General features: G+C 45.1%; 1 protein-coding gene across 1 annotated transcript in view; it reads right to left on the bottom strand.

Moving 5' to 3' along the window:
* ARHGEF28 (Rho guanine nucleotide exchange factor 28) overlaps positions 1 to 24,405 on the bottom strand; it is a 251,694-nt gene that overhangs the window by 183,297 nt on the left and 43,992 nt on the right. Inside the window, 1 exon segment of the mRNA XM_058656335.1 lies at positions 14,545 to 14,588. Within this exon segment, the coding sequence (XP_058512318.1) occupies positions 14,545 to 14,577 (33 nt within the window). The 5' untranslated portion in view covers positions 14,578 to 14,588.

Below are 24,405 nucleotides of genomic sequence, written 5' to 3' on the forward strand. Positions count from 1 at the left end.
AAAAAAAAAATCCAGCCTAGAATAAATATTACACTTTGAAATTTTTGATTTATGTGTTTTAATTCATTTGAAAGGTAAAAACACAGAGAGACTGAGACAGACAGTTTCAAGCAACTGGTTCACTTCTCAAATATATGTAACCCCGAGGGCTAAAAGCCAGGAACACAAAACACTACAGGCCTCCCACACGAGTAGCAGGGTTCCAACTAGTTAAGCCATCACCTACTGTCTTCCACACAAGCAGGAAGCTGGACCCAGAAAGCACAGCCAGGACTCGAAACCATTCACTTGGATGTGCGGTGTGGATGGCCCTAGGGGCATCTTAACCACTGTGCCACATGCCCATCCCTCACGTTACACTCAATAATGAAAGATGGCTTTCCCTCTAAGGTCAGGAACAAGAAAAGTGCTTCTGTATTTCATTATTATTTCTATTTTATATTGAAAAAAAAAAGAAAAGAAAAAGAATAACCCAAAGATCCATAAGGAAGACAAAAAACAGTCTTCTATTTGAAGATGACATGACTGCTTGCATTAAAAAAAAAACTCCAATTTTTTTTTTTAATAAAAAGGCTTCTCGAGTTAATAAGTGAGGTTAGCAAAATGGCAGAATACAAAAGATAACTTATTCCTAAATGTAAGCAGTGAAAAATGCTATTCCAAAAAACTGGAATATTCAGGCAATAAATTTAACAAATTAGATATAGAATCCATACTGATAAAAGTAATAAAACCCAAACAAATGTTCAGAGACGTGAAGACTCATATTTTTACATTTTAGTTTTTCCCAATATGATCTCTAGATATGATTCTAATCCAGATACGAGAACTTTATTTTTACTATCAACAAGTTGATTATAAAGCTTATTTGAAAAAGCAAACGAATAACCAAAAATAGTTCTGAAGAATAGAGATGAGAGATCCATCCCACTCAATTTTAAGATGACAAAGGCACAGCAATCAACATCGTGAAAAGATATATATATATAAAACAATCGGACATAGAGCCAATACACAAACCCATACAGAGACAGTCAAGTGAATTTTGTCAAAGTGACAAAAACAACACGATGGAGAAAGGGTAGCATTTTCAACTAATGGTGCAGAACAACAGAACAAATATATCCAAAAAAATCTCTACACATATCTCAGATCTATATAAAAATTAACTCAAGGAGTAGGCTATGCTGTGGCACCTGTATCCAGTCTCAAAGAGTCGGTTCAAGTCCCACCTGCTCTCCTTCTAATCCACATTCCTGAGGCGCCTGGCAAGGCAGCAGGCGGTAACCCAAGTATACACAAGACGCAGAAAGAGTTGCTCACTTCTGGCTTCAGCCTGGCCTGACCCTGGCTGCTGTTATTTAGCGAGTGAACCTGCAGATAAAAGATTTCTTCCTTTCTCCCCTCTCCACCTAGTAAGCAAACAATTATAAAAAATAATGTAAAAGCATCAAAAACCTAAATATGAAATGTAAGACTACATTATTTGTAGAAGGAAATATGCGAGAATATCTGCACAACCTTGAACTTGGCAAAGAATTATTATACTACACCAAAAATGTAGACATTGAAAAACAGAAATCGATAGATTATACTTTAAATTTTAAAAAAAAATTTTTTGTTTTGTGAAAAATATGGTTAAGAGACTGAAAATATGAGTCACAGATTAGGAGGAAACAAGTACACATCACATTATCAGAAAAGGAAGTTACATTCATGCTACACACAGAACTCTTCAGCTGAACAATAGGGATACAGTTCAATAAAAGAGGAAGAATATATCTGAACAGGCATCTCATCAAAGGCAAGCAATAAATGGCAAGTAAGTGCATGAAAAGATGTTTTATATCACTGTTAACGGGGAAAATACACACGAAAACCTCGACAAGATAAAACCACGGGCCTAAGTGAATAACCAACGCAAAACAAGGACAAAACCACACGCAGGACAAGATGGAAACAGAAGATCAGACAATGATTTTGCAGTTTTAATACAGTTAAACACAGATAAGCACAGCTTGTGACAGGACCCAACAACACTGCTCTCAGCATTCTATGGAAAGAGGCTGAAATCTCATGTCCACAGCATAACCTGCACAGACACAGAGAGCGCAGCTTTACTCACAATCACTGCATGATTCCCACCACAATTTTATACATAATCACCACTATGCAACGCATGAAAGGTTAACCTGCAGTACATCTACGCAATGGAATACTACAATTCATGACCCCAAAAAATGTGGTTTTTTTCTAAGTAGAAAAAAAAATCCTATCCCAAAAGCTACATACTGAATGCTTCCATTTTATCATTTTCTACAGAAGGCAAAACTATAGGAAAGGACAAAACAGGCTAGTGGTTTCCAGAGATTATGGACAGAAGAAACTCTAGGAGGTGACGGATTTGCTTTCTGCAGTTTTGTGGTGGTGATTATAAGACTGTAGCATTTGGGGCTGCCCTTGTGGCACTGTGGATGCCAGTTCCTGCCCCAGCTGCTCCACTTTCCATCCAGATCGCAGCTAAGGGCTTGGGAAACCCATCATCACCATGCTTTCATTTTTTTAGGTTTTGTTTGTTTTTGCTGGGTTCGCTGAATGTCCTTCATTTGAATAAACCATTTCGGAGGCTAAAGACAGCACACTGGACTTTATCTGCTTCCTGCTGGGCAATTTCCTAACCTCTGGCCAGCAAGCATAGGTCCAGGGCGAGGAAACACACAGCCCCTCTGTGATTTCAGCTGCTCTGGGCATATGCACACCTCTGCATAAAACGCTTCGTGAAGAAAAACAATCTCATGCAATGAATGGTCACCAACCAAAAAGAGGTTGCAGGGCAGAAAGAGAAGCTTTGTGGGTCTGAAATACCTAAACACTTCAGTTTCCACAACATGAAATCCTTCAACATGCCTGCAGCAAGTGTCTGAAAACCCTCCCCAAATGGTTCATGCGAAGCTCCAGTCCCCTCTATCCTGTCCCTGCCACCCCTTGACAAACAGCAGCACAGAAACCCAAAACAACACAACACCCCAGGAGACTGTCCCAGACAGCCCAAGTGCCCAGATCCATCCTGAGACTTCTACCAGACGTGATGGTCCTGGAACCTGCCAGCCAATCAAGCTCAATTGGGGGGATCCCCAAAGAAACTTTGTCTGAGGTGTTCCAAGACCAGATTCTTGTATGTACTAGCAAGCACAGGGCCCGGTACAGTCCATTGCCCCAATCAGCTAGTGGTTGCAATTGCTGGGCTGGTTCTGTTTCCATCCCTGTCTTCCACTGGAACCAATGGGTGTTTGCAGTCCAGCCTGGTTCTGCCCACCACACACTCCGCCCTCACATAAACCAGTGGGAGCTGCAGCCTAATCAGAGCGACCCACCAGGCCCGCTCCCTGCTCTGATTTGCCAGTATGTGTGCCAGACTAGTCCAGTCTGTGGGGTCCCACATCCCCTTCTGCTCTCATACATGTCAACACATAAACATTTTATGCTGAATTTAAATAGCAACTCTTGATTCCTGCTTGTCCCAGGGATTCTGCAGAGTGCAACACCATGGTCAGGATTGCTCTGCGCAGCCCTGCAAGGAAACTCTCCAGTCCGGGACTCCCAGGCTCCACTGCAGCCCTCTGCTGCAATCGCATGACCCGCGGAGCGCATGCCCCCTCCTCAGGCTCCCCCACTCTCTGGGAACCGCTGAGCTTCTTGCCTGTTGAGGACCTAACCCCGAGCTGCATGCAGGGAGCCCCTCTGTGGTTTCGGGGGGCCGTTCAGCCTGTGTTCAGTCTCTCAGTCCCTCTGGGTCGTGAATCCTCAAGGGCAAGGCCGCAGGGTCCTCCATCCTGGCACAGACTGCATGTTGACCTGCTACAGAAACTTGAGGGCTCTGCCTTGCGAGGCCTCGGCCAGACCCAGGGAGACCTTTCCCAGTGTGAACCGTTCTCGGCTGCAACAGAGAGGCTGTTAAGCATGGAATCCAACCTGGACCTGCCTGGCAGGGGCACCTGTCAGCAGAAAACAGCAATAATGCAGACTATCAGGAAATTAGCTTGTAATCTGGAATTCTCCCAAGATTTGGCGATGATTTATGTCACAGAAAATTTAGCCTAGGCGGGAGCTAAGGGAAGCCAGGTGTGGGACCATTTTAGGCTCCTTGTCTTTCCATTATATGTCCCCTGGGACACCTCCGCCTGCTCTTGGGCACACTGGACTCTGCCAAGGCAGTTTCTGGGTCTACAAGAGCTTTTTGAAGAAATCTAACAGCTTGGATTTGTGGTCAAGACTGGATAGGATTGTGTGGTTAAGAGCAAGCAGACCAGCTGGAAGTGGAAGTGGGCCACGGGAAGACGGCCCACACGTGCAGTGTGCCAGGAGGTGTCACAATTGGGAATAACAAGAAGAGATGAGTTTGCGGAGCAGAAAGGAAAAGGAATGGCACTGGAGTAAACCCACAGAGGCAGAAGGGAAGAAAGTACAACAAAGAGCTCACTTATAGAGAACCAGCAGAATTCAAGCACGCTAGAAATGCACTTACTAAATAAAAATTAGATCCCTCACTCCTGGCCATTTCTCATGACTTAGGCTCCCAATCATTTCTCATGGGATCATGAGATCCAATCATTTCTCATTCTCACCTAAGCCTCCAAAGGCCACTCCACAATCGTACCCGATTCAGTTCTTGGGTCCCGCCCACTGCTCTGGCCAGTCTCTCCTCAAAGTGCACCTACCAATACTGACTTTTCATTGTCCCTCAAATACATGAAGTTCATTTCCTGTTCAAGGGTTGGTGCTGCCTCATCCCTCCCTAACAACACTTTCCAGGGGAACGAAGAGAGGTATACACACCCTCCTCCACCACTATCTTAACGCTCTCAAACCCTTACTTACTTACCGTTTTCCTGCTTGTTGTCTGCCCTCCCACTCCTAAGGAGCTTGAGACCTTATCTCCCAGACTGTTATCATAGTGCATGGCACTGAAAGGGACTCCAAGAAAAACATCTTAGACAGAACAAATTTGAGATCTTCCTAGGATCAATTTTGATTTTAAAAAAAGATAATAATAACAGGGCTAAAGCCAGACTCCATCAAATTATAGAGAGGCAATGCAGGCCAAACCTGGAAACCACACCGAGCATGGGGTGAGGAGGGAGGGGAGAAAGGGAGGAACGGGTGATAAGGCAGGGAAGGTCTTTGAGCTATGACCACGCCCTCTGTAAGCACAGCCTTTCAAGATCCGGTAAGTCAAACACCGTAACCAGATCACACCTCCTGAACACTGCCAGGGACTTTCCCAGGGAATGTTCTCACCGTGCTGAAAACCCCTGCTCAGATGCTGCCAAATCTTGGAAAATCAAATAGAACTAAAGTGCACATTACTCACCTCTTGGGAAGCAACACAATGATGAGAATTCAAGATACCCGGCACATGGGTGCCCATGGCCCTCAAGCTCACATTTGCACAGCAATGCTTTCCAACCTGGGTGCTGAGGCTATCTCTCCCTGCAGTCTCCCGCAGCTGTATGTCTTGCTTTCAACCTTTGCTCAGCCATCCTTCCCCTCAGTGATGACAGCAAGAGGGACCAGGGACATGTGCCACGTGTCAGGAATGGAGCCACTGCAGGATGTATACCTTGCTTCTCAGCCAAGGTTTTGCTAAAGTTCAAGAAGTGGTTTCTGCTCTCTTGCTCCTGCCAAAAGCATCAAGCAGCCTCGTGTGGCTGCACAGGAACTCCCAGCCTTCACAGGAAGTGGTATCTGAGGGCTGCTGGCCAGGCTCGGTAAGCAGGGGCCATGGTCCCTTTCACTTTGTGATTGAGATGGGCAGCTGTGGCACTGGATGCCCCTCAGAAGGAAAATAGGAGAAAAGGCAAAGAGATAAAAAAGCAAGGCCACGCAGATAAGATAGGACAAGGTCAAAATGAAGCAGCAGAGAAAACAAGAGACAACAATGAGGCCAACATGAAAAAGATGTCTTATGCAGTGATGATAAAGAGACTGCCCAACAAGCAGGTGCCAGTTAGCTGAGATGCACACATCGCTGTGTTTAAAGCATGGGTATTGTCCATCTAATTTGCTTAGCTACTTTTGCACAAAGTAAACATTTGCTCTAGAAATTGATTTTAGGCAAAAACCTCTGTAATGTTATTTGTTAAGCCAAAATCAGCTTTATTTATAAACTGTAAAAAGACATTCTCGGACTAGAATTGTGGCATACCAGCCAAAGCCACCATCTGCATCCCACATGGGTGCCAGTTCTTGGCTTCTCCACTTCCAACCCAGCTCCCTACTAACGATACGGGAAAAGCATCACAAGATGGCACAAGTGCTTGGGCCCTGCTACCCACATGGGAGACCTGGAAAATCTCTCTCTCTCTTCCTTGCCCCTTGTCCCTCTCTCCTTTTCCATAAAATGACCTTTCCAATAAATAAAACCAGGCTTTCAAAAACAAGATATCCTGGGGTCAGTGTGGTGGCCCAACTCCACCTCCAAACACAGCATTCCATATGGGCATTGTTCATGTCCCGGCTGCTCCACCTTCCAACCAGCTCCCTGCTTACAGCCTGGAAAAGCAAGGCCTAGACTTTAAGGCTATGACCATTTGGGGAATGGACTGTTTCCCATACTCACTCCCTCTTTAACTGTCTTCCAAAGAAATCTAACTATAACAAAAAGACATCCTCATCAACATACTCTGACCAGTGATCTGCTGAGCTGGGTGGAACTAGCGGCCGTGAGTTACTGAGCCCAGCTCACTCGGAGGGAAGACCCGTTAGACGACACCCTCTAGGCAGTGGGGGAACCTCCACGCTGATGACAGAAGGAAGCCAGGCAGGCCGCCAGGGCAGCAGAGCCACACACACAGAAGGGGCAGCATCTGGAGGACAGGAATTTCCTTCCACAGGAACCAGAAGGCACAGGGAGCCTGCAGGAGACCGGAAGGAGATGTCTGCCAGGTAGTTCAGAACAAAGCCACCAAGTCACTCCCGCAGCCTCAATAGGAAACTGCTTCTCTGACCTCGGAAATGCCCTGGGACACAAGCAGCCCACGCAGACAACCTGGGAAGTGTACAGGGGTAGGGGGAGTGAGAGAGAGGGTACGTCCAGGACCAAGAAGGTCAGGACCAAGGGGAGCACTGGCCAGCTGAGTCTCTAAGAAAGCCACCCCAAGGCCCGAGGACAAGTGTAGCTGAATCCCCTTCCATACTCTAACCAGCGAATGACATCTTTAATACCCACAGGGAGCCCAGCAGCTGTCAGCAGCCTGGGGACCAAGCACAGCATGCGACACCATGACTCAGATGCTGAAAAAAAAAAAAAAAAAAGAATAATAATAGAGACATGTGATGCCAGACAGCAGGCAAGAGGCCGGGATTCACCTGGCAGCAAGCTACTGAACAGGGCTGCCACTGTCCAACAGTTGACACACTCTGCTGATAACTCTACGTAGGGGGCAGCTGCAATTCACATGTGGGCGTTACACAGCCAAGGTCGGAGAGAGCAAGAGCCCACATAGCAGGCTCGCATCGCAGGTGCACCCTGCGCCAACGTGACAGAAATCATGGACCAGAGGCTCTTGTCAGCTAGCATTCAAGACAACGGCAAAATTGAAACACTAGGGCAAGAACATTAGAACAGGCCAGGTAATGACTCTTGTGTTAACTTTCATAAGCCTGATTCAGACAGAATTTAACGTACTAACTATCTTTATACAATTAGGATGAGAACATAATCTCAAATGTTACAATTACTAGAGTCTTTACAGAATGAGGGACAGGGGACAGATGTTTGGTCTAGTGGTTAACATGCCCATATTCCATACCACAGGGCCTGGGTTTCAGACCTGGCTCTGCTGCCAAGTGCAGCTTCCAGCTAATGCATGCCCTGGAAGGCACAAAATGATGGCTCAAGTGATTTGAGTCCCTGCCACCTATATGGGAATCCTGGAATGGGCTGCCAGTTCCTGGCTTTAGCTCCAGCCTCACCCTGTCGGTACCAAGCAGCCGTTGAATCAGTACATGAAGCCAATCAATCAACCAAATTCTCTTCCTCTCAAAAGTTTTTAGATTTTAACGACCTTCAAATAAAATTACTGATTGAGACATTAAACACTTCTGAAGGTTGCTGAATACAATGTGACCATCACATCTCCTTTACAAAGTAACACACTAAAAAGCGAATAAAATCATCCTTCATCCAGCAAGTCCAGACATGGGAATGTACATTATATAGATGAAAGTGTCAACCTATAACATACAGACAATTCAATATAGACAACTGACAATGCTTGCCAAAAACCCAAAGTACAGCCAGCAGGCGGGAAGTGGCTCACACTCCCTCATGCAAGAGAATAAATTACAAACCATGCCCACTGACAAGGATGAGTTTCCACAAAGTACTGGTAAGCTGGAAAAGACGCAGAAGTCCACATATAACCGGAAGTTCTTGCTTGAATTGTTTCATTAAGTAAAACGTTATCTGTGTGTATCTGTGGTGAGTAGAGAAAACAATGTATACACTAAGGCAAGATTCTCAAACTGTACCACACATTAAAATTACTCAAAGAGAGGCTGACATTGTAACATAGCAGGTAAAGTTGCTGCCAGCAATACCAGCCTCCCATATGGATGCCAGTTCATGATGTCCTAGCTGCTCCACTTCCAATCCAGCTGCCTGCTAATGGCCTAGGAAAGCAGCCAAAGATGGCCTAAAGTTTGGGTCCCTGGTTCCTGGCTTTGGCCTGACCCTGTCCTGGCCATTACAGCCATCTGAGGAGTGATTCAGTGAATACAAAGTTTGTCTCTCTTTCTCTCTCTCTCTCTCTTTCTCTCTCTCTCTCCCTTTCTCTCTTTTTCTTTGTCCTTCCCTCTCTCTGCAATTCAAATAAACAAATAAGTCTTTTTTAAAAAAATCCCTCAAAGGTTTTTGGGAAATACAGACTGAAGCCCCCAGTCAGAAGACTGTCTGATCTTGCAAATTTGGATGAAGTCTGAGAACCTGCATGCTGCTGCCCTAGGTAACTCACTAAGTTACCTGGGGAGGGGGAGCACACTACTGGGGGACACCAACACCCCAAATTGAACTGTCTGGATTCAGATCCTGGCTCCCTGCTAACACACACCCTGAGAGTGCGTCACCAGCAGGTGAAGCCTCTGGTAGCTGCGCCCCTGTCACCTACACGGCCTACTCAGATGAAGTTCTTAGCTCCCTGGCTTCCGGCCCAGGCCTGGAGGTCATGGGCATTTAAGGAGCGAAGCAGCAGGTGGAGAGGCACACACACTCCTGTTCACTCTGTGGCTCTATTGTCGAATAAATAAATAACTTCTTATACAAAGGCCTAAAAAAAGAAGACGAGAATAAGACACGGGGAAAAGAAGGAGAAAGAATGGGAGAAGGGAAAGGTGGGAAGTAAGAGAGGGGAGGGGAGTGAAAGGGAGGGGAAGAGCCCAGGAAAACAGGAGGAGGAGATGTGAAATGTATGACGTCAAGCTAAGAAAACCTGCATCACCCTGAAGTTCTGCTGATGGAATACAGAGTATGTGTGTGAGCACACTTGCAAATAATAACAGTCGTAGTGCAGGAAGAAAACTGCCCGCAAACACTAAGGGAAGGTCTTCGAGAACTACAACTGGAATTGGTCTTGGTTTTCTTCTTTTCTATCTCACTTTTATATTCTTCAAAATGATTCAGTTAAATAAACATTCACAATCGAGTTGTCCCACTGAGAGAAAAGGGAAGAAAACTTTGGAATCAATGATTTTTCAAGGAGTTTTCAGATTGTATTCAAAGTATTAAACCAATGTTTTTGTAAGATTAACACTAACTATGCTCTATAAAAATATAAGCATTAATGAACGAAAGGAAGTTCTTAAGAAATAAATTAGAAGGCCCAGCATGATGGCTCACTGGATAAATCCTCGCCTTACACATGCAGGATCCCATATGGGCACCAGTTCGTGTCCCAGCTGCTCCACTTCCCATCCAGCTCCCGGCTTTTGGCCTGGGAAAGCAGAACAGGATGAATCAAAGCCTTGGGACCCTGCACCCACATGGGAGACCCAGAGAACCTAGCTCCTGGCTTCGGATCGGCTCAGCTCCGGTAGTTGTGGCCACCTGGGGAGTAAACCAGTGGATGGAAGACCTTTCTCTCTGTATCTTCTTTCTGGAAATCTGCCTAATAAAAATAAATAATCTTTTTTTTAAAATTAGAACATATAACCCTCCTGACAAAAATTTAGAGAAATCTCGATACAAAGAGTATTTAAAAAAACATTCACCAGCAAAATACACAATTGACTTAAGAATGAAAAAAAAAAATTCTCTTCCTCTCTTAAAATATAATTAAATCCCCAGCAAGCAAAATTTTTCCTCTTAAGTTGTCCTTACAATGATTCTGACCTTTCAAAATACAAACCAGACAAAAGCAAAAATAGAATAATTTTTTAAAACAATAAGCTAGAAGCAAATGAAATAAAAATAAAGTTGACTTTCAGCATCAGACTTGGAAGTTCCTGAGCAGTGTCAAAGTTTTAAGCCTGAAAACAAACACTTTAGGTCAGTTACGCTGATACTAATTAACCCACCTCTGGATCGTCATCCTAGCATTAGCTTTACCACTACAATATTTTGTTGACCTCAAACTTGCTTCCTCATAGCACCTTACCATTCGATCTAAAAGCTAAGCCTGGATCTCAAGCCAGCCTCCAGGCGCCTCTGTCATTTTTCCTGCAGGAACAAAGAGCTGGTCTCCCCGCACAGCTACTGCAACATCTCTCCCAGCCTGGACACCGGAAGCCATTCAGAGGCTGCAACTGTTATTGGTAAGGTTCACATTCTTCAGTTGTATAAACGCTGGATGACTGTGGGTCCTTCCAAGTCCTCCTCTTCTCCAATCTTAGCACAGCACAGGTTACCTCCTGTCCTGCACCAACCGCTCAAGGGACCACGGAGGCCCACTTGACATTCACCTTCAAATAGCAATTAGCGTCTCCTTCCCAAGGTGACCGACCAAACAGGCAAGGGCTAAGACATGAAGACATTCTACGGCCAGAGACCTGACCATTTCCTCCTTAGATGCCAGAGAGGTACAGAGGAATTTTTTAAAAATCTTGTTCTTGCTTTGTGTTCATGATAAAATATAGACAACTGTAGCTCTCAAATTATGTGGGCAGGAGAAGGCCGACATGGAATGGGAATCTGCCTGTGTGACTGTGAGAGGACTGGGATTGCATCAAAGTGCTTCACAGAAACTAAAAGTAACAGAATCTAAAACTGTGCTGGGAAGCAGAAAAATACATTTAAACTTGACACTACCAAGGAGAATAAAGAAAAAGGTGTTTTGGGAATTCAAACCTCTTGCCCCAGACAAAACATCCAACCCTTGAATAATATCACTTGTCCTAGAAGAAAACAATAAGAGGGTACAAAGGAAAGAATCCTTCAAAACAACACTGAAGCTTTTATTATGGACCCAAATACGGTGTGTGGAAAGTGGAGGGAAAAAAAGTTCCAACTTCATAGATTTCCTTTAGTTTATAAAGCAATCTGTCCTTTTGGGGAAGGATTTCCCAAACTAGAGACAGAGGTGTTTCCAACTATTAGAATGCTGAAAAAAATTCCTCTCTGAGTGAGGAGACCTTCCTGGAGGTGAGTAGAAATTGGGGAAATCATTTCTAGCATTTATTTCCTGTAAGACCACTGCTTCACTTATGTGATCCAACTCATTTATGTGAGTTAAAAAGCAAGTGATTTGTGTCTTTCTAAAGTGCTTCCAGCGAGATTTTCCAGTTATTACAAGCAATGATGTGTAGTAGCATTTTGTAACATGACACCTCAGTGTTGTATGGACTCTGAACAATTTCTACTTTGGGGAGGAATATTTTAGTTACACACCTGCCAGAGTTGCAGTTTTATGTGTTTTTCAAAAAAACAATCAAGACAACAAATGAGGATTTCTAGAAGTCTGTAAAAGTATCAAAATTAAGACATCCAACACAATCACAATCACTCAAATGGAGAACTACAGCATATTTCTAAATAAATACCCTTGATCAAATTCAACACAGATATGAAAAATCTCTGGATGAATGTGAAGGGGCTCATGAAAAAATAAGTTTTTTAATTCCATTTTTCATGAAATTTTAAAGTGCCTTTGTATATATATCAAACTATCAAAAGTACTTGTCATTCACGATGAGATGAAATACAAGGTTTTATTTTTCCTTTATGTTTATGTCTGAGTCTATTTTTAGAATGAATGTTGCAAAATATAATATCTGTGAATCAGGGGTTCTAAAGCAAAACATGCTTAACCAGGAGAGATGAGAAGGGGGCTTTGTCCCAAGTACAGAAACAAGTTGGCACACAGTGCCTGTGTCTGCTGTCTAGGCCTGTGACTCAGCAGAGGGAATGTTAAAAGTGCTTCCATTACAACAGGCCACTCTGACCTCTTCCAGCAGGACACCAAGAGGCCAGCTTGGCTTGAGTCATTTTGCAACATGAACAGAAACTATCGGGTGAATATAGTGAGATGCAACCTGTTCCATAGCAAGAGTCTGTCCTTGGTAAAGAAACTGAATGTATTTCATCTAAGATATCATCAGCTATTATACGCATTTTATATTCCACTTAACAAGAAAGAGGTGTTAGCCACAATATTATATTAACTACCTGGAGTTTTATCTGTAGTTATCAAGAGAGTTCATCTACATTGAATTACATGGAGATTTTTTACCCTGTTCATGTTGCTGTTTCCATGTCTTTCTGTATGCACAGTAACTCTGCCTTTTAATACCACATCACCACAAAACCAACCTGAAGTGGCAAAGCGAGGACCCATCAACGACAACAATCACAGAGATGTGAAAATGAGAAGTTATTGGCAAAATATGTGAATATTTTAGTGTAACAGGATACATGCGGTAAAAATGATTTAGTCTTTTCATGTTACTCCAATCAATATTTTTTAATGTTAGAAAAAAAAATTTCTTCTTGTTTCCTTCAGGTTCACTTAAATCTCTTTGCTCCTTTGGCAACATGGGTTACCCCACATCCCACCTGTTCATAATCCCCTGGGTCACTGCCCAAACAGCCAAACCAGTGAGTCAATCAACCAACCGCAGGTGTGATGTCACAGTTAGGCTTGGGGATGTGTTTTAAGGCGGCAGTATACTGCTAGGGACAAAGAAGGCACAAAAACCAGCCCAGGCAGCAAGCTTTGGGAGTGCTCTAAACTCCAGCCCTTAAAGAAAAAAGATTCATTTATTCATTTTTATTGGAAAGTCAGATATACAGAGGAGGAGGGACAGAGAGGAAGATCTTCCGTCCATTGATTCATTCCCCAAGTGACCGCAATGACCAGAGCTGAGCTGATCCAAAGCCAGGAGCCCAGAGCCAGGAGTCTCTTCTGGGTCTCCATGCAGGTTCAGGATCACAGGCTTTGGGCCATCCTTGACTGCTTTCCCAGCCAGGCAACTGGATGGAAAGCGGGGCTGCCAGGACACAAACCGGCACCCATATGGGATCCTGGTGTGTGCAAGGCGAGGACTTTAGCTGCTAGGCTACTGCACTGGGGCCTGCCCTGCCCTTTTTCCTCATCAGTTATGGCTCTAAGGACCCAATTGTGTACATGCACATTTCTATGGCCTCCAGAAGCTAGGAAGCAGCTTTTGTACTCTTCTGAAATCCATTTGTGCTTATATTTTTGCCTTCCTCTGGAGAGCAGAGAGGTGTGTGTAGTGTGGGAGGAAGGAAGGGAAAGCACAGCTGGCCAGTGAGCTGCAGGAGAAGTGGATACATTGCTTCTCATCTACTGAGGATTCTGATGAAATTTGTTGCAAGTCCATGATAGTTTGTTCTCAACCACAGTTCCCCTCCCCCTCTACACACCCGCGCACGCGCATACACACACACCTGCTGAGCTCACCCCCACCAACACCTTTTCTTCCCAAGAAAGAAAGTTGTGCCTGAGATCAGTAGGACCATGAGATCCGCAGCCACTGAGGCGCAGGTGACAGTCAGTACATGGCCCTGGTACCCCCTAGAAGCTGTTCTCAGGAACTCAGGCCTTCCTCAGCCCTGCAGGCCCAGCTTCCTGGGCATCCTGCTGGGCATCTTCTCCTCTCACTGCCTCCATTTATATCCTTCCTTTCCTATTTCACACCTCCAGCTGACATACACATCACAAAACCCCCAAATCCTTCCCCTAAAAAGACATACACAAAGCAATTCTCAGCTCTATCACCACAAAATCACGAGCTTAAAATCCAACCATATGACTGAATCAAATATTTCTAAATCCAAAACTTATACAGTTAACCAAAAATCACATAGTGGGGATGGGGTGGGGAATAGAATTGAAATCCAGAGTGTGGGCACAGGAGCCAGCCAGTTTGCAAAGTCTTCCATGCAAATACTTGAAGTAAACAATAACAGTGTGGAGTCTCCTAAAACATCTCAACTCGACAGCAAGCAAAGCATTTCTCGCCACTTCAGGCACACAGTTTCATGGTAAGAAAGGACCACTTGGGACTGATGCCCAGTGCTGGCAAACTTACATAAAGAGGTACTTCGTTGCAGCTCAACTCCATCGCTTCTGCATCTGCAACGAAAACAAAACACAAGGGCAGTTACTGCAAAAGCCCCAGCTACCCACCCTCAGGTACCAACATCATCCAGAAAGCAGTGAACTCACAGGCAGACTGCACAGACACAACCATCAAGAAATCCTGCAATGAGATGTGAACTCTATAAAATACCTTATCTTATAACACAGCATAGTGGCCCCTCCAAAAAAAAAAATCAAACACAGAAGGGCAGGCAAAAGAGCAGAGGCTACGTCATTACTTGGGATGCCCACAGCCTGTGTTTTGAAGCCTTGGTTTGAGTCCCGGTTACTCTACTTCTGATCCAGCTCCCTGCAAATACACCTAAGAGGCAGTAAACAATAGTCCCCAAGTACATGGGTCCCTGTCACCCACATGGAAGACCTAGATGGAATTCCAGGCTCTGAATTTTAGCCTGGCCCAACATCAACTGAAACCAGAGGACAGAAGATCTCCCTTGTGCATCTCTCTACATTTTTAATTAAGTATAAATACATAAAATTTTTTAAATTAAATACAGAATTATCATGCAACTGAGTAGTTTCGCTTCTGGGTATAGACCCCAAAGAATGAAAAGCAAAGAGTGAGATGACATTTGGACACATACACTCATAGCACTCTTATTCACAACAGCCACAAACCAGATGCAAGCTGAACAGTCACCTCGGACACCTGGATGATCAAAACGCGGCATGCACGTGTACTCGAATATCCCTGAGAAGGGGTCAGATTTTCACTCCTGCTACAATACAAATGAGCCTTAAAGACATTATGCTAAACAACACAGGGCAGTCACAAAAGGACAAATCCAGGTATTCGGATGCATTCCCAAAAAAGGTGAATCTAGAAACTGGGGGGGGAAATGGGAAGTTACTGCTTGCTCATGTTAATGGTGCTATGATTTAGATATGGTGTGCTCCCCAAGAGGCCATATCTGAAGAGCTTGGTCCCCAGAGGATGATGTGGAAGGTGCTAGAACCTTTACAAGGTGGCGCATGGTGAGAAGGTCCCTCAAGACCCCACCCTTGGAAGTGAACCTGGCCTCCTGAGCAAGCTCTGAGAAGTAGCTGTTGCAAAATGCTCGGTTTCTCCTGGCTTCCACCTAGCCCTGGGACCTCTGCCACATACACGCTCCTATCACAGTGGTGCCATCCATCTCAAGGTCTTCACCAGACCCCAGCTGGTGCTGGCACCAGCATCATGCCCTTGGAACTAACTAACCTTTGCTTTGCAAGATAAATTGCCACAGATATTTTGTTACAGCAGGGATGAGAAATCTTTTGTCTGCCAAGGGCCATCTGAATATTGATAACATCATTTGTGAGACATACAAAATTGTCAGCTTAGAGATTCGCCTGCTGTAGATTGATTGAATTTCAATTCCTGTCTGTGGCTGCCTTGGCAAAACCAGACTACATGACTCCGCGGGCCAAACACTGTCCATCCCAGTACTAGAGTTAACAGAGAAATGGACTAACACAAATGGGTACAGAATTTTCATCCATGAAAGATTAAAAAAAAAATACTCTACAGAAGAACAGAAATGATGGCACACTCTACTTAAGGCACTCAAATACTGTCCAAAGAGCAAACATATTACACACATATAGATACATGAGGATTATTAAAAAGCACAGTAAGGAGTGGAAATTCAGATCACAGTTAAGATGTTATTTGGGTTGCCTATAATGTATACAGAAGAGCCTGCTTTTGAGTCCCAGCTCTATTCTGGATTCCAGCTTCCCATTCATACACACCCTGAAAGCCAGCAGGCAACAGGTCAACTAACTATGCCCCTGCATCCACACAGAAAACCCAGACTGAGTTTCCAGCTCCTGGCTTTGTCCGACCCAGTCCCAGCTGCTGTGAGTCGGAGGGGTGAACTAGCTGACAAGAACAATCTCTTTCCTCCCTCCCTCCCTCCCACTCCACAGCCTTACAGATGAATAAAAATTAGCTTGATTAATTTTTAAAAATACCATTCAAGAGGGGTGGGGAGAACCCAAGTATCTATGTAACTGTGTCACATAATACAATGTAATTACTGAAGTTAAATAATAAATAATTTAAAAAAAATACCATTCAAGTTCGATCACTAATAAGGTAATAGCTCTGAGCTGAAGTTTAAAAACAACTCTATTTTATACTGCAAAATAATCTCTCATTTCAAGAAAGCAATATTTTGATAAGTGAAAGAGAAAAATGCATTTCATAAAGGAACTCAGATTGTGCGTGCCATGCCAAGAACATGGCAAATGGACCGGCTGCGTTTTCACTGCTCTATGACGACTTTGTCGTAAAAATTATTTGAATTTTGACACCTACAACAGACTTCATATTTGCATTCTATAAATCTTTGAGAAAAAAACAAGAATTTTCCAACCTACTTAAAATCATCCAAAGGAGTATTTCGTGTGTTTTATATTTTTTTAGGAAGTGTAACAACTTCCCATCCGTTGATAGAAGAACTGATTGCCATCAGTAAAGACATAGATGGATTTCTTTGCTGCAGGTTAGGCCACCTGGACACCCCAATCCCCCTTAAGTTGGTTCAAGTCTCAGTTACTTCATTTCCTATAACCTTTCTGTTAGTGCACATCCTAGGAGGCAGCAAAAACAGGGGAAGACGGTCCAAGGACTCAGACCCCTGCACCCAGCCCTGCCAGGTGCAGCCGTTTGGGAAATGTGTGTCTCTAACACTTCATTTTCAATTAAATGAAATAAAATCTTCAATTTTCAAGAAGTAAGCAGCCTCAGGCCTAACCTGCCCAGCAGGATGAGCTCCTGGGGCCTCTGCAATCCCATCACAGCCCAACGTGAAGTCACATGAGAGCTGGACCACCCAGCAACCCAACACGCGAAACCCTAAGAAGGTTCTGGATTGCGCACACTCTTTTCACTTTCTAGTTAACAGGAGGCCAACTGCACCAAAGGCCTGCTCCAGTTTGGATTGTAACAGGATCCCAGCCACCAAGGGTCAGACAGCATGGAATTTACATTTCACTTTCTGTTTAATGAGGCACGTTTCCTTATTCTTGCCAACTCTACCTTTTTCTATTTTTTTTTCAGAGCAGAAATTTAAAACACATTGTGAGCAGAAATCTTTTTTTTTTTAGAAAAATAAATGAAATCATTTGTTTTTCTTGTGGAAAATAAACTAGAGACTCCACAGTTTCTCACTTCAGCCCCGTTCTTTCTGAAACAGCCATCAGAACCTCTCAGCTGGGAAGAGCAGACTCATCCCGGAGTCCAGACGCGGTCAAAATGCTTGCATCCCATGTCATGGGACCTGAGCTCAGGTCCTGGCTCCAGCATCCCGCTAGCGCAGACCCCAAGAGGCAGCGGTCTGACAGATCCAGGCACTGGGCTTCTGCCACCCACGTGGAGGATCCGCACCAAGTTCCTGACATCTGGGAAAGAATAAGTGTATGGGAACATTCTCTCACACTCTCTCTTCTCTGTTTATTCAAATAATAATTAAAAATAAAGTCTGCAGAATTTCCTAGATGAGTAATAGAAAAAGTAATTTGAGGAAATTGGGCCTCGGCGCGGTAGCCTAGCGGTTAAAGTCCTTGCCCTGCACGCACTACGATCCTATGTGGTCGTCGGTTCTAATCCCAGCAGCCCCACTTCCCATCCAGCTCCCTGCTTGTGGCCTGGGAAAGCAGTCGAGGACGGCCCAAAGCCTTGGGACCCTGCACCCGCACGGGAGACCCGGAAGAGCTCCTGGCTCCTGGCTTCAGATCGGCACAGCACCAGCCGTTGTGGTCACTTGGGGAGTGAATCATCGGACAGAGAATCCTCCTCTCTGTCTCTCCTCCTCTGTGTATATCTGACTTTGAAATAAAAATAAAACATATAAAACAGTTTGTCTATGAGGCAGGTTCTAACAGCCCAGGTTCTTCCTGTGGCAGCTTTCACTATTTCTATGTCATCCTATTTTCTACAGCTCTGCCTGCATTCCCTCAAATTTTCACATTCAAAAACCTTTAAAGAAAATATAGTGTATTTTCTAAGTATGTTTCCTAGGAAATTAAAATCCAAGGTCTCGCTAGAAAACACTGGCAGAAATGATTTGAGGCCTCCATACATAGCCACAAATTTTAGCCTGCTCCCAAAAGAGGGGGAAAAAAATCTTATAAAAAGAACATCAAGATATCAATGATAATGTATTTCAGGACTATGACAAGGAAGACATAATAGCATCTTTGATTGCTGCTTAATCCAAAGAAAAACACTTAGACCTTTTTTAGTAGTTACTTATTCATTCATTCATTCACTTGGGTAACTGATGGAGAAAGAGATCTTCCATTCCCTGGTTCACTCTCTAGATGGCCGCAGTGGCTGGGGCTGGCCCAGACCGAAATCAGGAACCGAGAACTTTAGCGTATGTCCAGTGTAGGTGGCAAGGGCCATTTTCCACTGCTCAGGCCTTTCATGGGGGGCTGGATCGGAAGTGAAGCAGCCATGCCTGGAACCGGTGCTCCTAAGAGATGCTACCACTGCAGGCAGCAGCTAGCCCCGTGTACCCCAATGTCAGCACCAACAGACCATTTGCAAAAGGCTACATTTTTATTATTATTTTAAAAAGGAAAGCAGGGCCCAGCATGGTAGCCTAGTGGCTTAAGTCCTTGCCTTGAACGCGCCGGGATCCCATATGGGCACCGGTTCTAATCCTGGCAGCTCCACTTCCCATCCAGCTCCCTGCTTGTGGCCTGGGAAAGCAGTCGAGGACGGCCCAAAGCCTTGGGACCCTGCACCCACGTGGGAGACCTGGAGGAAGTTCCTGGCTCCCGACTCTGGATCGGCACAGCACCGGCCGTTGTGCTCACTCGGGGAGTGAGTCATCGGACGGAAGATCTTCCTCCCTGTCTCTCCTCCTCTGTGTATATCTGACTTTGTAATAAAGAATAAATAAATCTTTAAAAAAAAAAGGAAAGCAAATCTAACACTTAATTGACATAGGAAAAAAAAATCAGCTATTGACTAAACTTTTGGATTTCTCACGTTTTTAGGTATAAATGAAATATTTTAAGGCAGATTAAATTTAAAACCCACGGCTTCAGTTTTATTTTTCAACATGCTAATAAGCATTAGTTTACATGTCTTTTACAAAGCCAATTAGCAGGTCATACTCATAGAATACAACATTATCAATAACTATACTGGCAAAGCCACTGACCTATCAGATCAACACTCGCAGAGACCATCTCAGGTGACCTTCAGACAGCCTCCAAGAGGTGAGGGGCAGCACCTCACTGCAGAAATATCCACGTCCTACCTCTGCAGAATTACACCAAGAAGCAAAAGCTATCTAAACGCAAAAATATTCAAAAAGCAAAGGTCCATTCACCAAAGTTTAGCCCCGCGCAAGCAACACCCTCCCCATTCATTCTGTCTCCTTCTCCTGTTCCGCTTTCCACCGCACATTCTCCAGCCGTCCCAGGTTGGTGGAGCAACAGATTGCCCTGGACTGTGTACATTTGCCTGTTTCGGTCTTGATGTGATGACCGAGTGGTATAAATAAGACAGATGGAGGATCTCATTCTCTCTCCTTCTCTCTGCAACTATGTCTTTCCAATAAAAAATAAAATAGACCTTTAAAAAGTAAAATACACATTTAAAATGAAATCATGCTGTAGCCAGTTAAGCTAGCAACTGCAGTGCAAGCATTCTATACAGGCACCAGTTGTAATATCAATTTCTCCACTTCCGATCCAGCTCCCTGCTAAGGCACCTGGGAAAGCAGCAGAAGATGGCCAAAGTATACAGGATCCCTGTACCTATGGGGGAGACATGGATAGAATTCCTGGTTCCTGGCTTCGGTCTAACCCAGCCATGGTCACTGTAGCCATCTGAAGAGTAAACCAGTGAATGGAAGGTATCTTTTTCTCTGTCTCTTCTTCTATTTCTTTATGCAAAATTCATCTTCAAAAACAGGCTTTTCACCAAGATGGCGCCCAAGGTGAAGAAGGAAGCTGCCGGTCCGCAGAAAGTTGAAGCCAAAGCATAGGGCTGTGCAGACCAAGAACGCGGTGCTGAAAAGTGTCCACAGCCACAAGAAAAAGAAGATTCCCACGTCACCCACCTTCCTGCTGCCCTAGACACAGCGCCAGCAGCGGCGGCCCCAATACCCTCGGAAGAGCGCCCCCTGGAGGAACAAGCCTGGCCACTGCGCCCTCATCAAGCTCCCTCTGACCAGAGCCGGCTAGGAAGAAGACAACACACACTCCTGTTCATCCCGGGTGTCAAGGCCACCACGCATCAGATCAAACGAGCCGTGAAGAAGCTCCGTGACACTGATGTGACCAAAGCCAATGCCCTGATCAGACCTGAGGGAGAAAAGGCGGACGTGCAGCTGGCTCCTGATTCAGACGCTCTGGATGTCGCCAACATATCTCAGGATCATCTAAACTGCATCAGCGCTGATTCTAAGCATATGTTTTTAACACTACCAAAAAAGAGGTAGTTTTAAACACGTGCAATTTTTCACTAGAGCACCACCACCTCAAACACCTCAAATATATCTGAAGCTATGCTGCATAAAGAATGGCAGAAGCACACTAACAATTAAAAATTTTAAACATGGGCTTCCAAGATGTTAGCTTCAATACTGAAGGAATGAAACACCTTCGTCCCCATTGATGAAAATATGAAAATGCTCTCGGACATGTGTAATAAAAACTGACTCATAATCCTGCTTGGAAATCTGAATGTGACAGCTTAGATGTCCCGGGAGGCAAGCCTTCAGTCCTCTCAGAAAACTGCACAGGCCCCTCCCTGCCCAGTGAATCACACGTATGCACGCACACATACGCACAGACAGTTCCGTCTGTATTCATTCTTACAAAAAAATTACAGCTCGCACAGGATCACATCAGTAGTAAATCACTGAGCGAATACTCCAACACAGTGCCATACTGCCTGGAGCAGGAAAGCACAGTCAACAACTGGGGAGGCAGGACCAGTAAAAACCTCAGGTTAGCACAATGGCAGTCAGTAAGGACAGAGTACTGTTGACATCCACCTGCTGTTGGAATACACAACGCTGTCCATGGGTGTGCTCTATGCTGGAATGATCTACCTGGCCTTTGCAGCTTTCAAGTGAAAAGGTTGCACTATTGGGTGAACTCCAAGGACAGACGTCTGAAGATTAGAAAGGAAATCACACAGAGTTAACTGTTCAACAGGATCTCATTCATTCAAAATGGGGGCGGCAGGGAATGGCAAGATGGGAGCCCGTCAGTCTGAAATGGTGGGGCCTAAATTAGAGGCTGCTTCAAAAGCAGAGCCGAACAGAAGGGAGCCGTTCACTGTCACGGCCAGCTAGGCTGGTAACGTGGACACGGCGAAGGATCTGGGGATGAGGCACCAACACGGAGACCAGAGATGGTGGAAAATGTCTCTCTCTCCGGCCTCTCTCGAGGCCTGCTTTTATTGCCTCCACTCTTGACCTCTCACCTAGTTCTTGTTTAGGCTTTAGCCCACACTCTCAATATTGGATACAGCTGAGTTCCATTACACCAGGTGCTTTCATCCCCAAGCCCATTGCCTGTAGAGCTCAGCTTAGCGAGTGCTAACAAGCTCCTTAACCCACAACAGGTCCCCCTGTTTTTGTTTTAAAGCAGACTTGAATGTGCCCAATTTAGGTTGTGGACTCACAGGTTATCAGCCTTACCCGTCATCGGGAATCTCCATAGCATGATGGAGCCCCTGTCTTAGGTTGGTCAGTACCCAGTCCATCTTACCCATCACTGGCTGCCATTCAACACGTTGCCTACTGCAGATGCACAAATCATACTTGGGGAGGCTGGTAACCCTGTTCCATGGCTAGGAGTGTCTTTACCTCGGTAGCAATGAGCAGACAGCTGTTCCTGGGCTTGGGGAAACATAGCACTACACAGGTGAAACATACATAAAGCATATGATGGGGAACAAGAGGCCCTGACCATAGGAGTATCTTTAGCTCGGTAGCAATGAGCAGACAGCAGTACCAGGGCTTGGGAAGACATTTTGCACTTGCATAGGTGATACACACAAAAAGGCATACAATGGGGTACAAGAGGTCTAGGCCAAATTTCACAGCATCTGCTGTTCCTGTGACAACAAATCAACCCGCAGTTACAATGCAAGCGTGCCCACCTGCTCATGTTCATCAGTAAAGTCCTGTTGTCCGCAACTCTGGCAGTCTGTTCCGCGACCTGGTTCACTGTCAGCACGGTAGCTGGTGGCGGCGGCTGCAGATGTACTGCTACGATGGTCGCTGTTATGCCAAAGTCTCTTTTATTCTTTACCAGGCTAACAAAGGCCTCTCCGTCAGTCCCAACAGGAGCTGGTGGGATTCAGGGCAATCAGTCCCAACAGTCACAGGTAGGATTCAGGGCAGCTGCAGGATAACAGCAGAATCGCACTTGCCATTCCAGCATGCTGTCAGGGTGTACTGGAACTCGGTGTCATTCACTTCAGAGGCGTTGTTTGCTTGTCCCGTCGATCTTCTGATTGAAATGCCATCATCTTGGCCAGTACCCGAACTTTCACAACACTCAGCAGCAGGAGCTTGCAGGACAAGCCTCTCAGGAATCCACCTGGGACCATGTTCGTCCTTTCCATCCTTTTCCTCTTCATCCTCCTCCGAAGAGGACTGCGAATCTTCTTTGCGCACTTTCTCCCAACTTTGTCTGGTTTGGGGTTCCTTCTTTTTTACCCTGGTTTGCAGCTCTCTCCTCCTTCTAATGAACCATTTTTTACTGCGGGGTTGTCCCACTGCTTGAGGGGATGGCAAAGCACTTTTTGCCAAGCGCCAGAGAAGGAAGGTGACTACAATGAGAGTCAACCATGGGTATACATCGCAGACAGTTTCAAAAAAACTCTGCGAGGCCTTAAGCTTAGTGTCGGTGCCTTGTTACTGGAGCAGATCTGATTCCTTTAATTACCTGCACTTTAGCGAGTTGTTGCCCCATGATAAATTTTACTTATGCCCCTGTAAAAATTTCTAAACCTGCCTCTAGATTTCCGGGGTCCCTCAGATTGTCCTTCGTGCCCCAGAATGAGAAGGTAATTAAGAAGAAAGAAATTAATTATGCCCCTCCAGAGTTTCAGGGATCCCTCAGATTGTCCCTCATGCCCTAGCACAGGGAGAGGGTCTGGGGATGAAATCAATTATGCCCCTGCAAAATTCCTAAATTCTAAACTTACTATCATAGATCCAGGGGTCCCTCAGATGTCGTTCGTGCTGTACCCACGTTGGGTGCCATTTCTTCTGGCCAGCTAGGCTGGTAACGTGGACACGGCAAAGGATCTGGGGATGAGGCACCGACACGGAGACCAGAGATGGTAGAAAATGTCTCTCTCTCCCGCCTCTCTCGAGGCCTGCTTTTATTGCCTCCACTCTTGACCTCGCACCTAGTTCTTGTTTAGGCTTTAGCCCACACACTCAATATTGGATACAGCTGAGTTCCATTAGACCAGGTGCTTTCAGCCCCAAGCCCATTGCCTGTAGAGCTCAGCTTAGCAAGTGCTAACAAACTCCTTAGCCCACAACAGTTCACAAAATGTTCTGCCAAGCCTGTCCCTGGCGCTCACATTTCGCAGGATATATTTGCACACAGACAAATGATTAAGCCCTTAAAAAGCTTTCCTAAATGTACTAAATGTCCTCTTTATGGTCTGTATGATGTACCGTTCACGGTCAAGGTAAAACCCTATCAGAACCTACCCAGGCATCAGGTTCCTCTTGTTTAGTAGACCTCTAAGATCTCTCAGGTCCAAAAGCCAACTCACAGCCCCTGCAGCCTATCATGGGAGGGAAACACT

The sequence above is a fragment of the Ochotona princeps genome, chromosome 28 (assembly GCF_030435755.1).
Source record: "Ochotona princeps isolate mOchPri1 chromosome 28, mOchPri1.hap1, whole genome shotgun sequence".
In the NCBI taxonomy this organism is placed as follows: Eukaryota; Metazoa; Chordata; class Mammalia; order Lagomorpha; family Ochotonidae; genus Ochotona; species Ochotona princeps.